General features: G+C 34.8%; 2 protein-coding genes across 4 annotated transcripts in view; one reads left to right on the top strand and one right to left on the bottom strand.

Annotated features, from left to right (window-relative positions):
- The window catches only part of LOC117343547 (sperm-associated antigen 1-like), a 29,516-nt gene extending 26,259 nt beyond the window's left edge, over positions 1-3,257 (top strand). For both annotated transcript variants that reach the window (XM_033905942.1, XM_033905941.1), the window contains one exon: positions 327-3,257. In XM_033905942.1, the coding sequence (XP_033761833.1) occupies positions 327-424 (98 nt within the window). In that variant the 3' untranslated portion in view covers positions 425-3,257. The remainder of the gene's footprint in view (positions 1-326) is intronic.
- Positions 3,258-4,054: 797 nt separating this feature from the next.
- On the bottom strand, positions 4,055-13,080 carry LOC117343852 (monocarboxylate transporter 13-like). Of its 2 annotated transcripts, XM_033906390.1 has the most exons (7): positions 13,017-13,080; positions 12,219-12,407; positions 11,559-11,673; positions 10,659-10,802; positions 10,397-10,540; positions 8,559-9,377; positions 4,055-7,713 (listed from the first exon to the last, which is right to left on the bottom strand). In XM_033906390.1, the coding sequence occupies exons 3-7, from the start codon at positions 11,638-11,640 to the stop codon at positions 7,373-7,375; spliced, it is 1,530 nt and encodes a 509-aa protein (XP_033762281.1). In that variant the 5' UTR covers positions 11,641-11,673; positions 12,219-12,407; positions 13,017-13,080; the 3' UTR covers positions 4,055-7,372. The 2 variants fall into 2 exon arrangements, with proteins under 2 accessions (XP_033762281.1, XP_033762280.1); XM_033906389.1 differs by lacking the exon at positions 12,219-12,407 and having other exon boundaries at positions 13,017-13,076.
- Between the last annotated feature and the right edge of the window lie 889 nt (positions 13,081-13,969).

Below are 13,969 nucleotides of genomic sequence, written 5' to 3'. Positions count from 1 at the left end.
TGATATTTTTTTTTTTTATTTTGTAATGGGTCCACACTGTGTCATGTTGTAGAGAATCCGAGATCGGATGAAAATCTCATGTATTTGATCTCTACACAGGGCTGTTTGTGTTTCTTATGGAAGCTCAGATATTACAGACTGTCCATAATTTGCTTTTGTGATTGTCTCCTTGGTAAGACACTTTCGAAGATAGCTTGCGACAAACCTTGGCTCCCATTTGATATCATGAGGAAGCCACCAACGGCTGACTACATGACTTTGGTTTGTTCCTAGGACAATAAATCTAGCGAAAAAATAAAAATCATACTGTGTTTCTTTTATTGCAGTGGTTGAACGTGTACTGACAAGACTACAGAATCAGAAATCTGATGTGTATGATCAATCGGACCTGAACAAGTTAAAGAAATGCTACGATATCAGATGATGAATTCTATCGTAATGATGGAGTTTTGGTTCAGCATTCTGTTATTGGACTAGATATATTGATGTTTGAGTTCCTGTCGTCACTGGATGTCAAAAGTGGAGATCATTAAATGTTACACTGTTCATCATCACCATAGATAGACTGGAACTGTTGTAAGGTTTTATCCAGGCCATATACGAGAGTAAGAGTGCTATTCTTCATTTGATCATAACCATGAGAAGTTTCCTGGGTGTGGATTGTTCTATAAGTGTGTCAGCAATGAAAATACCTGTGTTACCAACTTCATCAGAGGATTATCATACATGTAGTGGAGTATCTGAAATAATAGACATAAATTACTCCTGTTTTCTGTGTCACCAAAGACAAAAAGTCACAAAGACATGACTTTGGCATCCGACTATGCTGTTGATTTTTCAACCGCAATGTCATCAATGACTCATTATCAATATTTGACTTTAAATTGACGTTTTGTGCTAGTTAGATGTGTTGCTCAAATGTGGAAAAGTTTGTATTTAACTGAACTTGATATAATTATGTACAATCTTGTAGTTGGATCACATAGTGGACATCTCAACACACCCATCATTTGTAGAATACATCACATCTGATTGTCCAGGGGCTCTGTCAATTAGGGATGCTGGAACACTGGACTTTAAAAGTTTCTTGGAAAGTACAAGTGCTCTGCCAACCAAATCTGGTATATGTATATACACATATGTACATTTTACTATTGGCATGACAAAGCACTAATTAAGTTCATTTTTTTTTTTTTTTTAATTGTTTAATGTCCTTTTGAAACATGTACTGGATATATTAGATACATGTCCTTATCGCTTCTCAAGAATAGTATTATTTTTGACTGAAAAAATATCCAACTTACCCAGTACCCAGCAGGTGAATTTTGAGAATTATTGATATTGCAAAAATTGGCACTTGTATTGGGTTTTTTGCAATGCATCTATATTTAAACACAATTATTATGTATATGAGATGTTCGTTTACTGTTACTTAAATACAGTTAAAAGAACAACCCCCCTCCCCCCGGTACATAAATAAATTCTAGTGAATTTTAGGATTGACTCGGCATAATTTAGTGTTACTCTGGTCAGAGAATTAATTTTTACTTATTTGTATTCATTAAAAGAGACAAAAACAAAATAATGAAGAATCATTTTCATCAAAGTATATCAACATAAATTCATGGCAATGTTGACATACAACACTGCATAGACTGGACCCTGTATAGCCATCTATTTCAATCCAAGTATTATACTATATATAACATATACTATTTACAGAATGGGAGTGCAACTGTGCTCAACATTTGAACCTTTTGTCAAATTGTTCATTACCGAATGTTTATAAGAAACAATACACTCGTGGAAAAATTTTAAAACCCAATTTTCACAAATGTTTAAATTAATTCCTCTGTTTAAAGAACATAATTGGAGTATTTTATATTGAGAGTATGGTAAGTTCACTGTGACTGTCAAGTGTGTACAATTGTACGGTATGGTAAGTTCACTGTGACTGTCAAGTGTGTACAATTGTACAGTGTGGTAAGTTCACAGTGACTGTCAAGTGTGTACGATTGTACAGTGTGGTATGTTTACAGTGACTGTCAAGTGTTTACAATTGTATGATGTGGTAAGTTCACAGTGACTATCAAGTGTGTACAATTGTACGGTGTGGTCAGTTCACAGTGACTATCAAGTGTGTACAATTGTATTGTATGTTCACAATATTCAGTGTACAACAGTAATTGTATAGTGGTATAAAGCTTGTTATCTTCCTATTGAGTTAGGATTAATTATGTTTTGCGACTATAGCACCGTTTGGTCATGTGACCACTTTTGTGACATCACATACCTCATTAACTTTCTGTGTTACAACATTGTAGCAGGATGAAGTAGTGAGAAATAAAGCACAACTGTTGTAATGATGTGGTATTATATACTTATATAATTATATATATATATATATATATGAATATGAGGAACAAAGGTTTCCACAAATGTTGTTATAGCTCAGCTGTTACATCAATTGCTGACAAATTCTTGAAGCCCTAATTGTCATAGTCAGAAATAGCAATGTGTGTTATAGGACTGTAACAGCAATTGTGAATTTTGTGTGTGAGAATGAGGTTGTCATGTGTGTTGTTGTTTCTGCTGTATGCTTCAATAGATGTGAATGAGAATGACATAACATGCAGTATTTATTTTAAAAGTTAGTGCAGCAAGACACAGATACAGTTCTCTGCTATATAAAAAGAATATTGCATAATTTTTACTGATCAATATTTCAAAAAATGTTTTCACAAGTGAAAGATGTTAGAGTTGTGTGTTGTTCAAGTTGACATCATGCACACATGACACCTGACATTTGGTGTCAAATTGACATCATGAACAAATTAAGTATCATGTGACTTTTGGTGTCAAATTCACATCATGAGCATGTTAAGTGTCATGTGACATTTGGTGTCAAATTGTCATGCATGAGTTCAGTGTCACGTGACATTTGGTGACACGTGACGCATTTCTAATGTCACATCAAACAGATGTCACACCTGATATCAATAAATAGGTGTCATATTTAACGAGGCCATAATTAAACGAACCCAACGGACATTGTGTTTGATAGGTCAACTGTATGATGCAGAAAAATACATTGTGTTTGACGAAGATATGTATGTCAGTAAATGGACAAAATGTTTTAAAATGATTGATATACACAGATTTGTTTTCTTACATTAAAGAGTCATTAATTGTATTTGATGTCCAACCAAAATGTTCAGCCTGGCAAAACATACGTATATTAAAGTGATTTAATATTTGATTAGATTGCATGTTGTTTATCACTGAATTTCAAATCATCCATTGCCCAATTGGCACCGGTTATTGCTGAATATCACATTGCCAAATTGGCATCAGTTCATCCCCAAATGCCGCCGAATAACCTGTCATCCGTTGCCCAATATTGGCACCAGTTTATTGCTGTATGCCACATGACCTATTACTCAATCAGCATCAGATAGTTTTTAGCATACCGTTGCATCTGTCAGTCCATCAACAATTGACTTCATCTTCATAACCGCTGATTCGAATTGAACCAAATTTGACAGCTGGTAGCATCATTATGGGGTGGGGATTGAAAATTTTACAAATGGTGGGGCTGACCTTCCTGGGGGCTGAGGGGCGGGGCCAAAAGAGGTCAATTTGGCTAAATTGATAAAAACAACTTCTTCTGTGGAACTAAGCAATGGATATCGCACATTTTTGACTGGTAGCATCGTTTTGGTAGGGATTAAAAATTGTACAAATAATGGGGTTCTTTCCCTACCTCAAGGAACTTATAGTTTCTTTAAATACAATCATGTTGAATCTTGACTTTGTTTCTGGGTTATATCTTTGAAGTAGTTGAGATCCCCACAACATAATCATACATCAACAAATAAAGCTAATAGCAAATGGCACATAAACATTATTTTGATGTTTGCTCAAATAAACCAGGTGAGTGATACAGGCCCTCTGGGCCTCTTGATTGGTCTTGTGTAGGGTTGGTGGTAGTGGATGACAATCTTTTCTCTTACAAATATATAAAGCTACATAATAAATTTGAGTGAACATGTAAAACGATACAAAGCACCACTGTTTATTCCAGAAATTAGACTAGAAACACTAATACAATCAAAATAAATCATACTTAACACAATTACAATAATATCTAAATTGAACTTACATCAACAACCATGTATAAAACAACAACATATGTATAACAGTCAAAGATACTATAGACAATCTATTTCTCTATGGTTGGTTACTATCTAGTCATATACGATTGCCATATAGCCATTTACAATTGTTATATAGCCATATACAATTGCAATATAGCCAAATTCAATTGCTATATAGCTATATATACAATTGATATATAGCCATATACAATTGCCATATAGCTATATACAATTGCTATATAGCCATATACAATTGCAATGTAGCCATATACAATTGCCATATAGCCAAATATAATTGCTATATAGCCAAATACAATTGCTATATAGCCATTTACAATTGCCATATAGCTATATACAATTGCTATATAGCCATATACAATTGCAATATAGCCAAATACAATTGTTATGTAGCCAAAACCAATTGATAATATATACATATTGTATGTCTATTTAGCAGCCAACACCTATATAAATATATTTCACTTCCTCTTATGATTATAATATTTATTAACAAGTCTATTTCGTATCTTTATTACATAATTGTATTGTTCAGCTTTCAACATTGTATCTCGGTTCTAATTTTCTTTTTGACAATATATATATGAAAAATGTATACAGAGATTATAATTGATTCAATAGGGGAACATTTGTACTTTCTAAAACAAGTCATGGAAATTGTTGAAGGTGAATCTCAATTTAGATCTTCAATGTGATGTAATGTTGTGCATAATGACCAGTACCCATACTTGAAATTGGCTGGATTTTGCTTGTTTGTTTGCTGGATTTATTGTCCAGTGAACAGCCCGGGCAAGTTTGAGGCGGAGTCTCCTTGAGCTGTTCGAGACTACCTCAAGTAACAATCTATGGGAGACCCATTGCATGCCATCCAGAGAAATAATGATTAAGTGTCTCGTCCATGGACACAACCACGACAGCAAAGGCAGGCCGGTTTCTCAGCTTCCTGAGAAACACATACTGACACAGGTAGGGAGCACATCTCGAATCTTACCTGAGGTTACCTGGCCACCGCTCTAACCAACTAAACAGTAAGCTATCACTCATTTATAAAATGTTCTGCATAATTGTCCAAACTTGGCATTGGCAGGAAGTTTTGGTATCTTCGACCTGATCTTTATCATTATTATGTAGTAGCAATGCTTTAAGTTATCACTTTTTTTTATTATTATTTCACTAAATTTTCCATGAATATATAATTTCTGTCAGACTTTATATCTAGAACTACATTATCTTTCTTTTTCGAATTCATTGAATAAGTAGGAACATGTACTTACAAGTTTATCTCATGATATATTTGTTCTTCAAAACTATCAAATATGATATCAAAACATGAAATACATCTATACATTTCGTAGTGCAACAATTTGTGTAAAATGAAAGTCAAATGTTAGATCTTAGACATCACAATAACTTTTTAACATAACATTATAACGGAAACATGACAAGAAAGCAATTGTGTCAGAATAAAACAATATCAGTAAACTCTAATACAAAACAATAAAAATATAAAATATATCGTCCGAAAAATACATCAAAATTTATATCATTATAATAACAAGTTTTTTCTCTCTCAAATGGTAGGATATGTATAACTAGTTTTGGCTTACATTGATAAGACTTGCTATGTCACACTAGATATGTACAAACAAATATTTACATTAATGTTTAATGAAATGTAAGGTATAGCTGGTGTCACAATCCAGTCATAAAAATATTCTATGTGATAAGCATTAAAAACAAAATTAAAACCTGTTCTTTTATCAAGTATTCCAGATAAAGTTATTGGACTGAATGGTTTACAATGTGTTGTTAAACTGTCCAGTAACAGTAAGCTGTCCAGTAACAGTAAGCTGTCCAGTAACAGTAAGCTGTCCAGTAACAGTAAGCTGTCCAGTAACAGTAAACTGTCCAGTAACAGTAAGCTGTCCAGTAACAGTAAACTGTCCAGTAACAGTAAGCTGTCCAGTAACAGTAAGCTGTCCAGTAACAATAAACTGTCCAGTAACAGGAAGTTCAGGACTTTTCCACAGAATATATAATCTATTTTAAAGTACCACGTAAATATTGTTAGTTACCAACTTGATGTAATATGAGTGTCTATATCTTTAGCAATACACATTTCTTAACATAATAAATAAATAAAAAAAACCAGTTAACATCAGAACATTCAAAATGGTGCTTTGTTGTTGTTGCCCAGTGTATACATGTAGTCTCATATAATGTAAAACATCAAACTGTAAATACATTTGTATTTATACCTAAACCTTTACAAATTATTCACCTGTCCCTCAAGACTTGAATGACTAGATAGCTAGCAGTAATGAGAAAGACAATTATCAATTAATTGACAGGTGCAAAAATGTAAACAGTAATTTCTGAGACAGGTTGAAGCTTGTGATTGGCAAAAAAGGAGGACATCTAAAACACATCATAAAATTACGTTACATGTTGCATGATTGGTAAAAATAACGTCATATGATCATGACATTTTTGAATTTTTTCATTAGTTTGGCAATGTTTGAGGTTTTTGATTTTGCATTCATTTGGCAATTATGCTAGAAATTGCAGACTTATGTGTAGAAATATTTTTGAGTACATGTATGTGTTTGAAGCAAATAATTTGATGGCAACCATATTGGATGAAACGCAGCAGTAGTATTATAGATGGCATGCTGGTAAAATTGTCTCCATACAAGGAAATAAACACCCACTCTACTCTGGTTTCTAATAAACAAACATTAATGTTCGTTTAAAAACACTGAAGGGCTGGATCTCTATAGAGGATAAAAATACTGAAAATAAGTAACTCACCAAAAAAAAACATCGTTCTACTCTTGTTATGTTGATAAAGCATAGCACTTTTCAAAATGATAAGTCAAGAAATGAAATTCTCTGGCCAAAATAAATCACTGACAGGACAATACTGTACAATTATCCTAAATATATATAATTTATATATAATTTGGCTACATCATTAAGTTCATGTTTACCTGAGACCTGAATACAGATTTCAAAAAGATATGATTTATGAATGCTAATTCTCTGGAATCTACAATTTTTCCCCAAAAGGCATGTTATTCATAATTATGTACATAAAATCCTCCTTTTGAAATATTGCCACTCTTAATTCAACCCTACTACACACACACACAATTTCTTCACAAAAGTATTTGTATTTCCAATCTCACTTTTTCTTTTTACTCTGAATTTTTCAAGTCGTTAGCAGTTTTAATATTTCCATTATTGCTCTCTCCCTCTGTGTGCGGAGATGATTCACACAAAATCAGAGACGACCGTTCCCGAGATGTTTCCGTCGTCAATGACAACCCTTCACTGGTCTTGTTCGTTAGCTCAATCTCTATAACTTGATCTGCTATTCCTTTCTCCTCCCCTGTATGAGATTCTGTTGAATCAACATCAACACAACAAGCTCTCTTGAATACTGGCTCCAGCACAAATAATGCGCCCGATAGTAGATTGAACATTCCCATAATCCTAAAAGACAGGTCCCATGATCCAGTAGCATCCTCCAGCCAACCTTTACCAAATAAAATTGAGCAATTAAAAATCAGTTACCATAATATTTGCATATAGTGTGGTGTGGTGTTGTGTGAAAAAGGTTCATTTTCAGAAAAATAAAAATAAAAAATTTTGAAAAAACATTTAAAAAAAACAAAATATATATACATGTATTTTGAGGTTTTCTTTAGATTAAAAACTTAATAACTACAGGGTAGCTGAATACTCCAGCATAAGATCATATAAATGTGTAATAAAATTAAAATGGGGTTAACACATGCATTTTGTCTCATAAAATATGTACAAATTGTACTTATTGCAGGAAAACAGAATAACATTTCTTAGCATTTTCTCATGACTGCGGTAGACATGGGAGGTGTTCTTATAAAACACATACATGCTTATTGTGGAATAAAAATGGCAAATTACAACATTAAATGAAGTTTAAATGCACATTTGAAATAAAATCGGAGGGAATATAAATTAATGCAGCATCATCTGACAATCTTAATTTTCAGAAAAAAATGTGACACTAGCATGAAAATGATAATACAGTAAAACCTGTACTAGTGGACACCCTTATATAGCGGACACCTGTCCATAACGGACAGTTCCAGGAATCCCCAATGAAAATCACTACAGTATATAAATATCATGTATATAGCCGACACCTCCCTAATGCAGACAGCGGACACTTATTTTTGTCCGTATAACAGACACGTGAAACCATTGCCATGAGTTATTATTTTTGTAGATTTTCTGGATTGAGAATTAACAATTACACATGTACATATTTATTACACCTTCTGGCAATCTTGGTAATCTACTGTATATTTAGATTTCTGGTGTCCATAAGATACCTACCCATGAGTGGCTGGCTGATGACAATCCCAAAAGACATGAACATGGACAGAACCCCCATGGCTGATGTAAGTCTATCAAGTTCAACACATTCTAGCATCATGACAGCCATCAGACTCCAGAATGCACCAGGAAATATCCCGACAATACAGCCATACACAACCATAGCTGGGAAGTTCCTCAAGAAAGGAATCAAAATTGCACTGACCCCGCTCACAACAGCTGAGAAAATCACAATGGTTCTCTTTTGAAATATTTTCTTATCAGCAAACCATCCAAAGAAAATCCTGGCAAACATTTCTGTTGCTCCTATCATTGACAAAGCTATAGCTACCTTTTGTTCTCCGAATCCAAGTGACTTTACATGTGCTGGAAAGGCAGAAAAATTACCAGCATATCCAATAATGTTTACAGTAAAAGCTGCCACATATACTGAAAATCGAGGAATTTTAAATAAAGTAAAATCTATTACAAATTTAGACTTTTGCTTGGACGGCTTTTCTATAATTTTGGTGTTTTCTCCATAGTTAAGATTTTTAGTTTCTTCATCGATTTTGTCTGAGGAATGTTTTGATTTGATGAGCTGATGTGGCTGACGTAAAAGAGCACCTCCCACACACACGTGTAGAGAAACTCCGCTGATAATTAACAAGGCTCCTTTGAGGCCAAGTTCATCTATTATGAAACGATAAAAGTAAGGGAAAATAAAACTACCAAGTCCACTTCCAGATATAACAATTCCATTAGCAAGAGCTTGCCTTTTCTTAAAATAGAAGCTCACGATCGTTGTACAAGGTGCGAACACAAAGCCACATCCAATACCTACAACAAAAATAATGTAATTCAATAATTGTGGGCCAACCTTGAATGACACTGACTGTTGCTAGTTTGTTAAATCTCTAGTAGGATTCCTAATACTATCAGTATTGGTTTTACTTCCCTTATTATCTCCCTTGTCAACATTGATTACTTCTAGTGGTGCACGGTTACATTACCTCCCCTATCACCATGGATTACCTCCCCTATCACCATGGATTACCTCCCATATCACCATAGATTACCTCCCCTATCACCATAGATTACCTCCCCTATCACCATGGATTACCTCCCATATCACCATAGATTACCTCCCCTATCACCATGGATTACCTCCCCTATCACCATAGCTTACCTCCCTATCACCATGGATTACCTCCCCTATCACCATAGCTTACCTCCCCTATCACCATGGATTACCTCCCCTATCACCATGGATTACCTCCCCTATAACCATAGATTACCTCCCCTATCACCATAGATTACCTCCCTATCACCATGGATTACCTCCCCTATCACCATAGCTTACCTCCCCTATCACCATGGATTACCTCCCCGATCACCATAGATTACCTCCCCTATCACCATGGATTACCTCCCCTATCACCATGGATTACTTCCCCGATCACCATAGATTACCTCCCCTATCACCATGGATTACTTCCCCTATCACCATGGATTACCTCCCCTATCACCATAGATTACCTCCCATATTACCATGGATTACTTCCCCGATCACCATAGATTACCTCCCCTATCACCATGGATTACCTCCCCTATCACCATGGATTACCTCCCCTATCATCATTGATTACTTCCCCTATCACCAGATTACCTCCCCTATCACCATAGCTTACCTCCCCGATCACCATAGATTACCTCCCCTATCACCATAGATTACCTCCCCTATCACCATGGATTACCTCCCCTATCACCATGGATTACCTCCCCTATCACCAGATTAACTTCCCTATCACCATGGATAACCTCCCCACCCACTTGGATTACTTCCCCTGGATACATACCAGCAACAATACCAATTGTGAGATACATCAGTTCCATTTGCTGTACAAACACACTGGCTAAGTAGCCGAGAGAAAGTAACAGTCCTCCTGTCATCACCACCTTTCGAAAAGAAAACACCTCACACAGGCTGTTTGCTAGAGGGCCTGAAACATTCAAATTTGCATAATTATTTTACCAGATCGTAAGATTTTGTTATAGTCAAAGTTCATAAATCAAGGTGTAAAGAGTTCTGAAAATTCAAGGAGAAAAAATATAACTTACCTAAACCGAAGAAGAGGAAAAGCTTCACACTGCCAATCCAGGCGGTGTTACCCGCCCCGGCGTCATACACCTCCAGGAATTCTGTGTACAGGATACCGAAGGCCTTTGTCACTCCCGACAGCATCATGTACAATAAAGAGCAGGCTGTGTAGAAAGTTTAACAACAATTTAATGATCAAATAATAAGAAGACGTTGAATACCGGTGTGGCATGGTAAAATGAACCGGGGTCAAAATACCATAATGGTAAAGTGAACCGCTGTTCACTTCACCAAGTGAACCGCTGTTCACTTCACCATTATGGCGAAATAACAACAACAACCCCCCATGGTCATGGTAAAGTAAAGCAACCATAGAATTTGTCATGGTTCAAAGTAAAGCATTTCACTATTTTCTTCCTAATTCACTTTTATTCGCCAAATCCTTTTTAGATTACCTTGTTTCATTCCTCTTAACACAATAACACCAAAATATGTCTGGGGTAAGGAAATTTAGGATGGGGCGGGGCACTTCACTTAACCATGGCCGTGACTTATCCGTGACTTATCCGTGACTTATCTGTGATTTATCTGTGACCTATCCGTGACTTATCCGTGACTTATCCATGGTTTATCCGTGACTTCTCCGTGACTTATCCGTGAAATTTTTATGGATTATCTGTAGTATCATAAATACTTTATAATTTATATCATCTTACACAATGTAACTATATTGAGAAATGTTTATATCCACATTTGCTATTGACCATCACAAATTCACACCCTGGCATACTTCATAAAATAAGCTTATTACATGTCCAATATTTCTTTCTTCATAAGGGGTTAAGCATGATAAGAAAGGAAAAGATAAATATGATTTCAATAAGTTTGCAGTGATATAAAATATTATGGAATGCACTTACCAAAAAGAATAACCCATGCATATCCCGAGTCAACAGGAGTTGTCTCCCTTCTGTTAGCCATCTTCAGTGTATTCGGTTCCATTTAAATCAAATCTTATTGAACATGTTGTCTTATCTGTAATTATATTTTACCAAATATTGCTTGAATCAACATATGATTCCTGTAATATTTATCAGCTCAAAAGAAAAATGTCTAAAACTTTTCATGTGAATCGAATTACTCATTTTGCAATGTTCAGTCATAGTTCAGGCACATTTATAAGTCCAAGACTGATTATAGACCAATACATATTAAGCACCTATGGTTCAGTAAGGTACTCAGCAGCTGCTGATTCAATGCAAGCTCAAAGCCTCAAAGCCTCACTTGTATGAAACGGTAACCATAGATAACACGGGATTGAAAGCAACCTTTGACCTTAAATTATAGATAACATTTCTATTCATTATCAGCGGTGATTTTTTTCTTCTGTTTTTTGTTTGCTAGAACATGATATCTTTTGCAAGTGTTATCTCCCTTGAATTTTCTTATCTGATAAAAATCAGAATTTCAGAATTAATTTTTATAACAGACCAGTACATTTTGGTTTATACTTAAGTTTCTCCTCATTATCAGGGACGTATAATAAGATATAATATATATGTCCCTGTCATTATTAATACCTTTTTTGTGATTCTTGTCACACTCTTATAAGAGGCCTAAGAGACCCTGTATCGATCACTTTGCCCTCTGATCTTTGGTGAAGACATACGATGATCCCATAACCAGCAACACATATAACATTCAGCCACTTATATCATCACCCAAGCACTATATCTTTAAACCACATGTTGTGTCTTAGTAATTAACACCTGAAAAAAATCCAATATCAACAATATACTATAAAGACTGTGTAGCGGAACTGGACTAGCTGTTATAAGCTTGGCTAAATGACAGTGACTATTTATAGCTAAAAAATGGTACTAGTGTCCATATAGAGTTCAAAGGTCCTGAGTTCGAGTCCCAGTCTGGTCTTGTATTTTTCTCTCCTGTAAGGCAATTCATGATTTGGCACCCAGGCCAGCTAAAAGGAGGAATGAATGGATTTCTGCTGGATTGGCACAGATCTAGCCAAGTATTTTTTTAGCTTGCCTGTAAGATTTTATTACATGTATATTTCAGTTCAGCGACCGACTTACTAGCGGCTACTACATCCTTCCGTTCAAATAAATTTCGTATACCACTTTTTAACCGGAAAGATTATGAATTAATTTAAATAACAATTACGATGAAAATCCGCGGTATATTACACGGGGGGTATAAATTTCACCCAACACCACAGTAAAATAAACTGCCCCCTAATAGTTATACCCAGGCCAATTATAGGAAACGAAACGCCTTAAATACTACACCAAAAGCTATAATGTATTAGTCGATATATTAAAGAAATAAGGGGCTACTGAGAGGATTTCGTAACTTACCCGTTCTCCGTCATGTCGTGCAGCTGACGCTATGATTTAACATCCAATGATTCCTATAATATCCGGTGTATATACAAATAAATGGATAGCAATTTTAGTTACGAACGGAGTTGAGTTTGGTTGCAGGCTTCCACTATACATACCCCGCCCTGTCCTATAGTTGTGTGCAATTGTCACACATGCGTAATTCAATGCAATTAAAAGACAGATGCTTTCATTCATGATATGAACTTCAGAAGCATATAAATTTTCAACAAATCTGAAAAATAAAATTGCGCATGATTACTTTACATGTATTTAATGAGATACATTGTATTTGGTTTAAACAGAGACCTATATATTAAATATCAATAATTAATATAGGTCTCTGGTTTAAACAGTATCTATTAATAACTTGTTCAAAATGACAATAAGATAATACATAAACAGAGAATAACAGAGAATTCGGAAAAAAGTATTTACGTACTTTATATTAATCCGTCTTCTCCTTAGTGACAGCAGAGACCTATATTATTTAGTATGTATGTCTCTGGTGTTATGAATGCTTAAATAAACCACTGGCTATAATTTATCATATGATTTAGTTAGATGTTGTATCGACATTTTCCCATAACAAATACATTAATATGATTTGAGTGGCCATTAAAAGACAGATGCTAAATCTTGTCGGTATTTAATACAAAATACAAGAATATTTATACCGTCGCCAGAGATTTATGAATATATACAAATACATTATGGAACGCCAAATTAACATATATACAAAAAAAAAACATTCATCATTATTTTTATTGGATAAAGTTCTGTGAATTAACCAAATTTCTATGTATTTTTTCCACTTAAAAACAGAAATGTTATCCAACGCACCCCAAACAATACAATTCTAAAATATCTCATACTCTAATTGTGTTCACGAATGAGTGGGGAAACTCTGCCATCCTGCTACCCTGCCA

The sequence above is a fragment of the Pecten maximus genome, chromosome 15 (assembly GCF_902652985.1).
Source record: "Pecten maximus chromosome 15, xPecMax1.1, whole genome shotgun sequence".
Taxonomy (NCBI): domain Eukaryota; kingdom Metazoa; phylum Mollusca; class Bivalvia; order Pectinida; family Pectinidae; genus Pecten; species Pecten maximus.
Note: the sequence above shows the minus strand (reverse complement) of the source record. Positions and strands in the feature narration are given on the sequence as shown.

What these genes read in the sequence shown, in the direction of transcription:
- LOC117343852 (XM_033906390.1), bottom strand. Translation starts at nt 11,640, where the DNA reads ATGGAACCGAATACACTGAAGATGGCTAACAGAAGGGAGACAACTCCT. An exon ending in TTTCCTCTTCTTCGGTTTAG is followed by an intron (nt 10,541 to 10,658) that starts GTAAGTTATATT and finishes TGAATGTTTCAG; the next exon opens with GCCCTCTAGCAAACAGCCTG. An exon ending in CATCAGCCAGCCACTCATGG is followed by an intron (nt 7,714 to 8,558) that starts GTAGGTATCTTA and finishes TATTTGGTAAAG; the next exon opens with GTTGGCTGGAGGATGCTACT.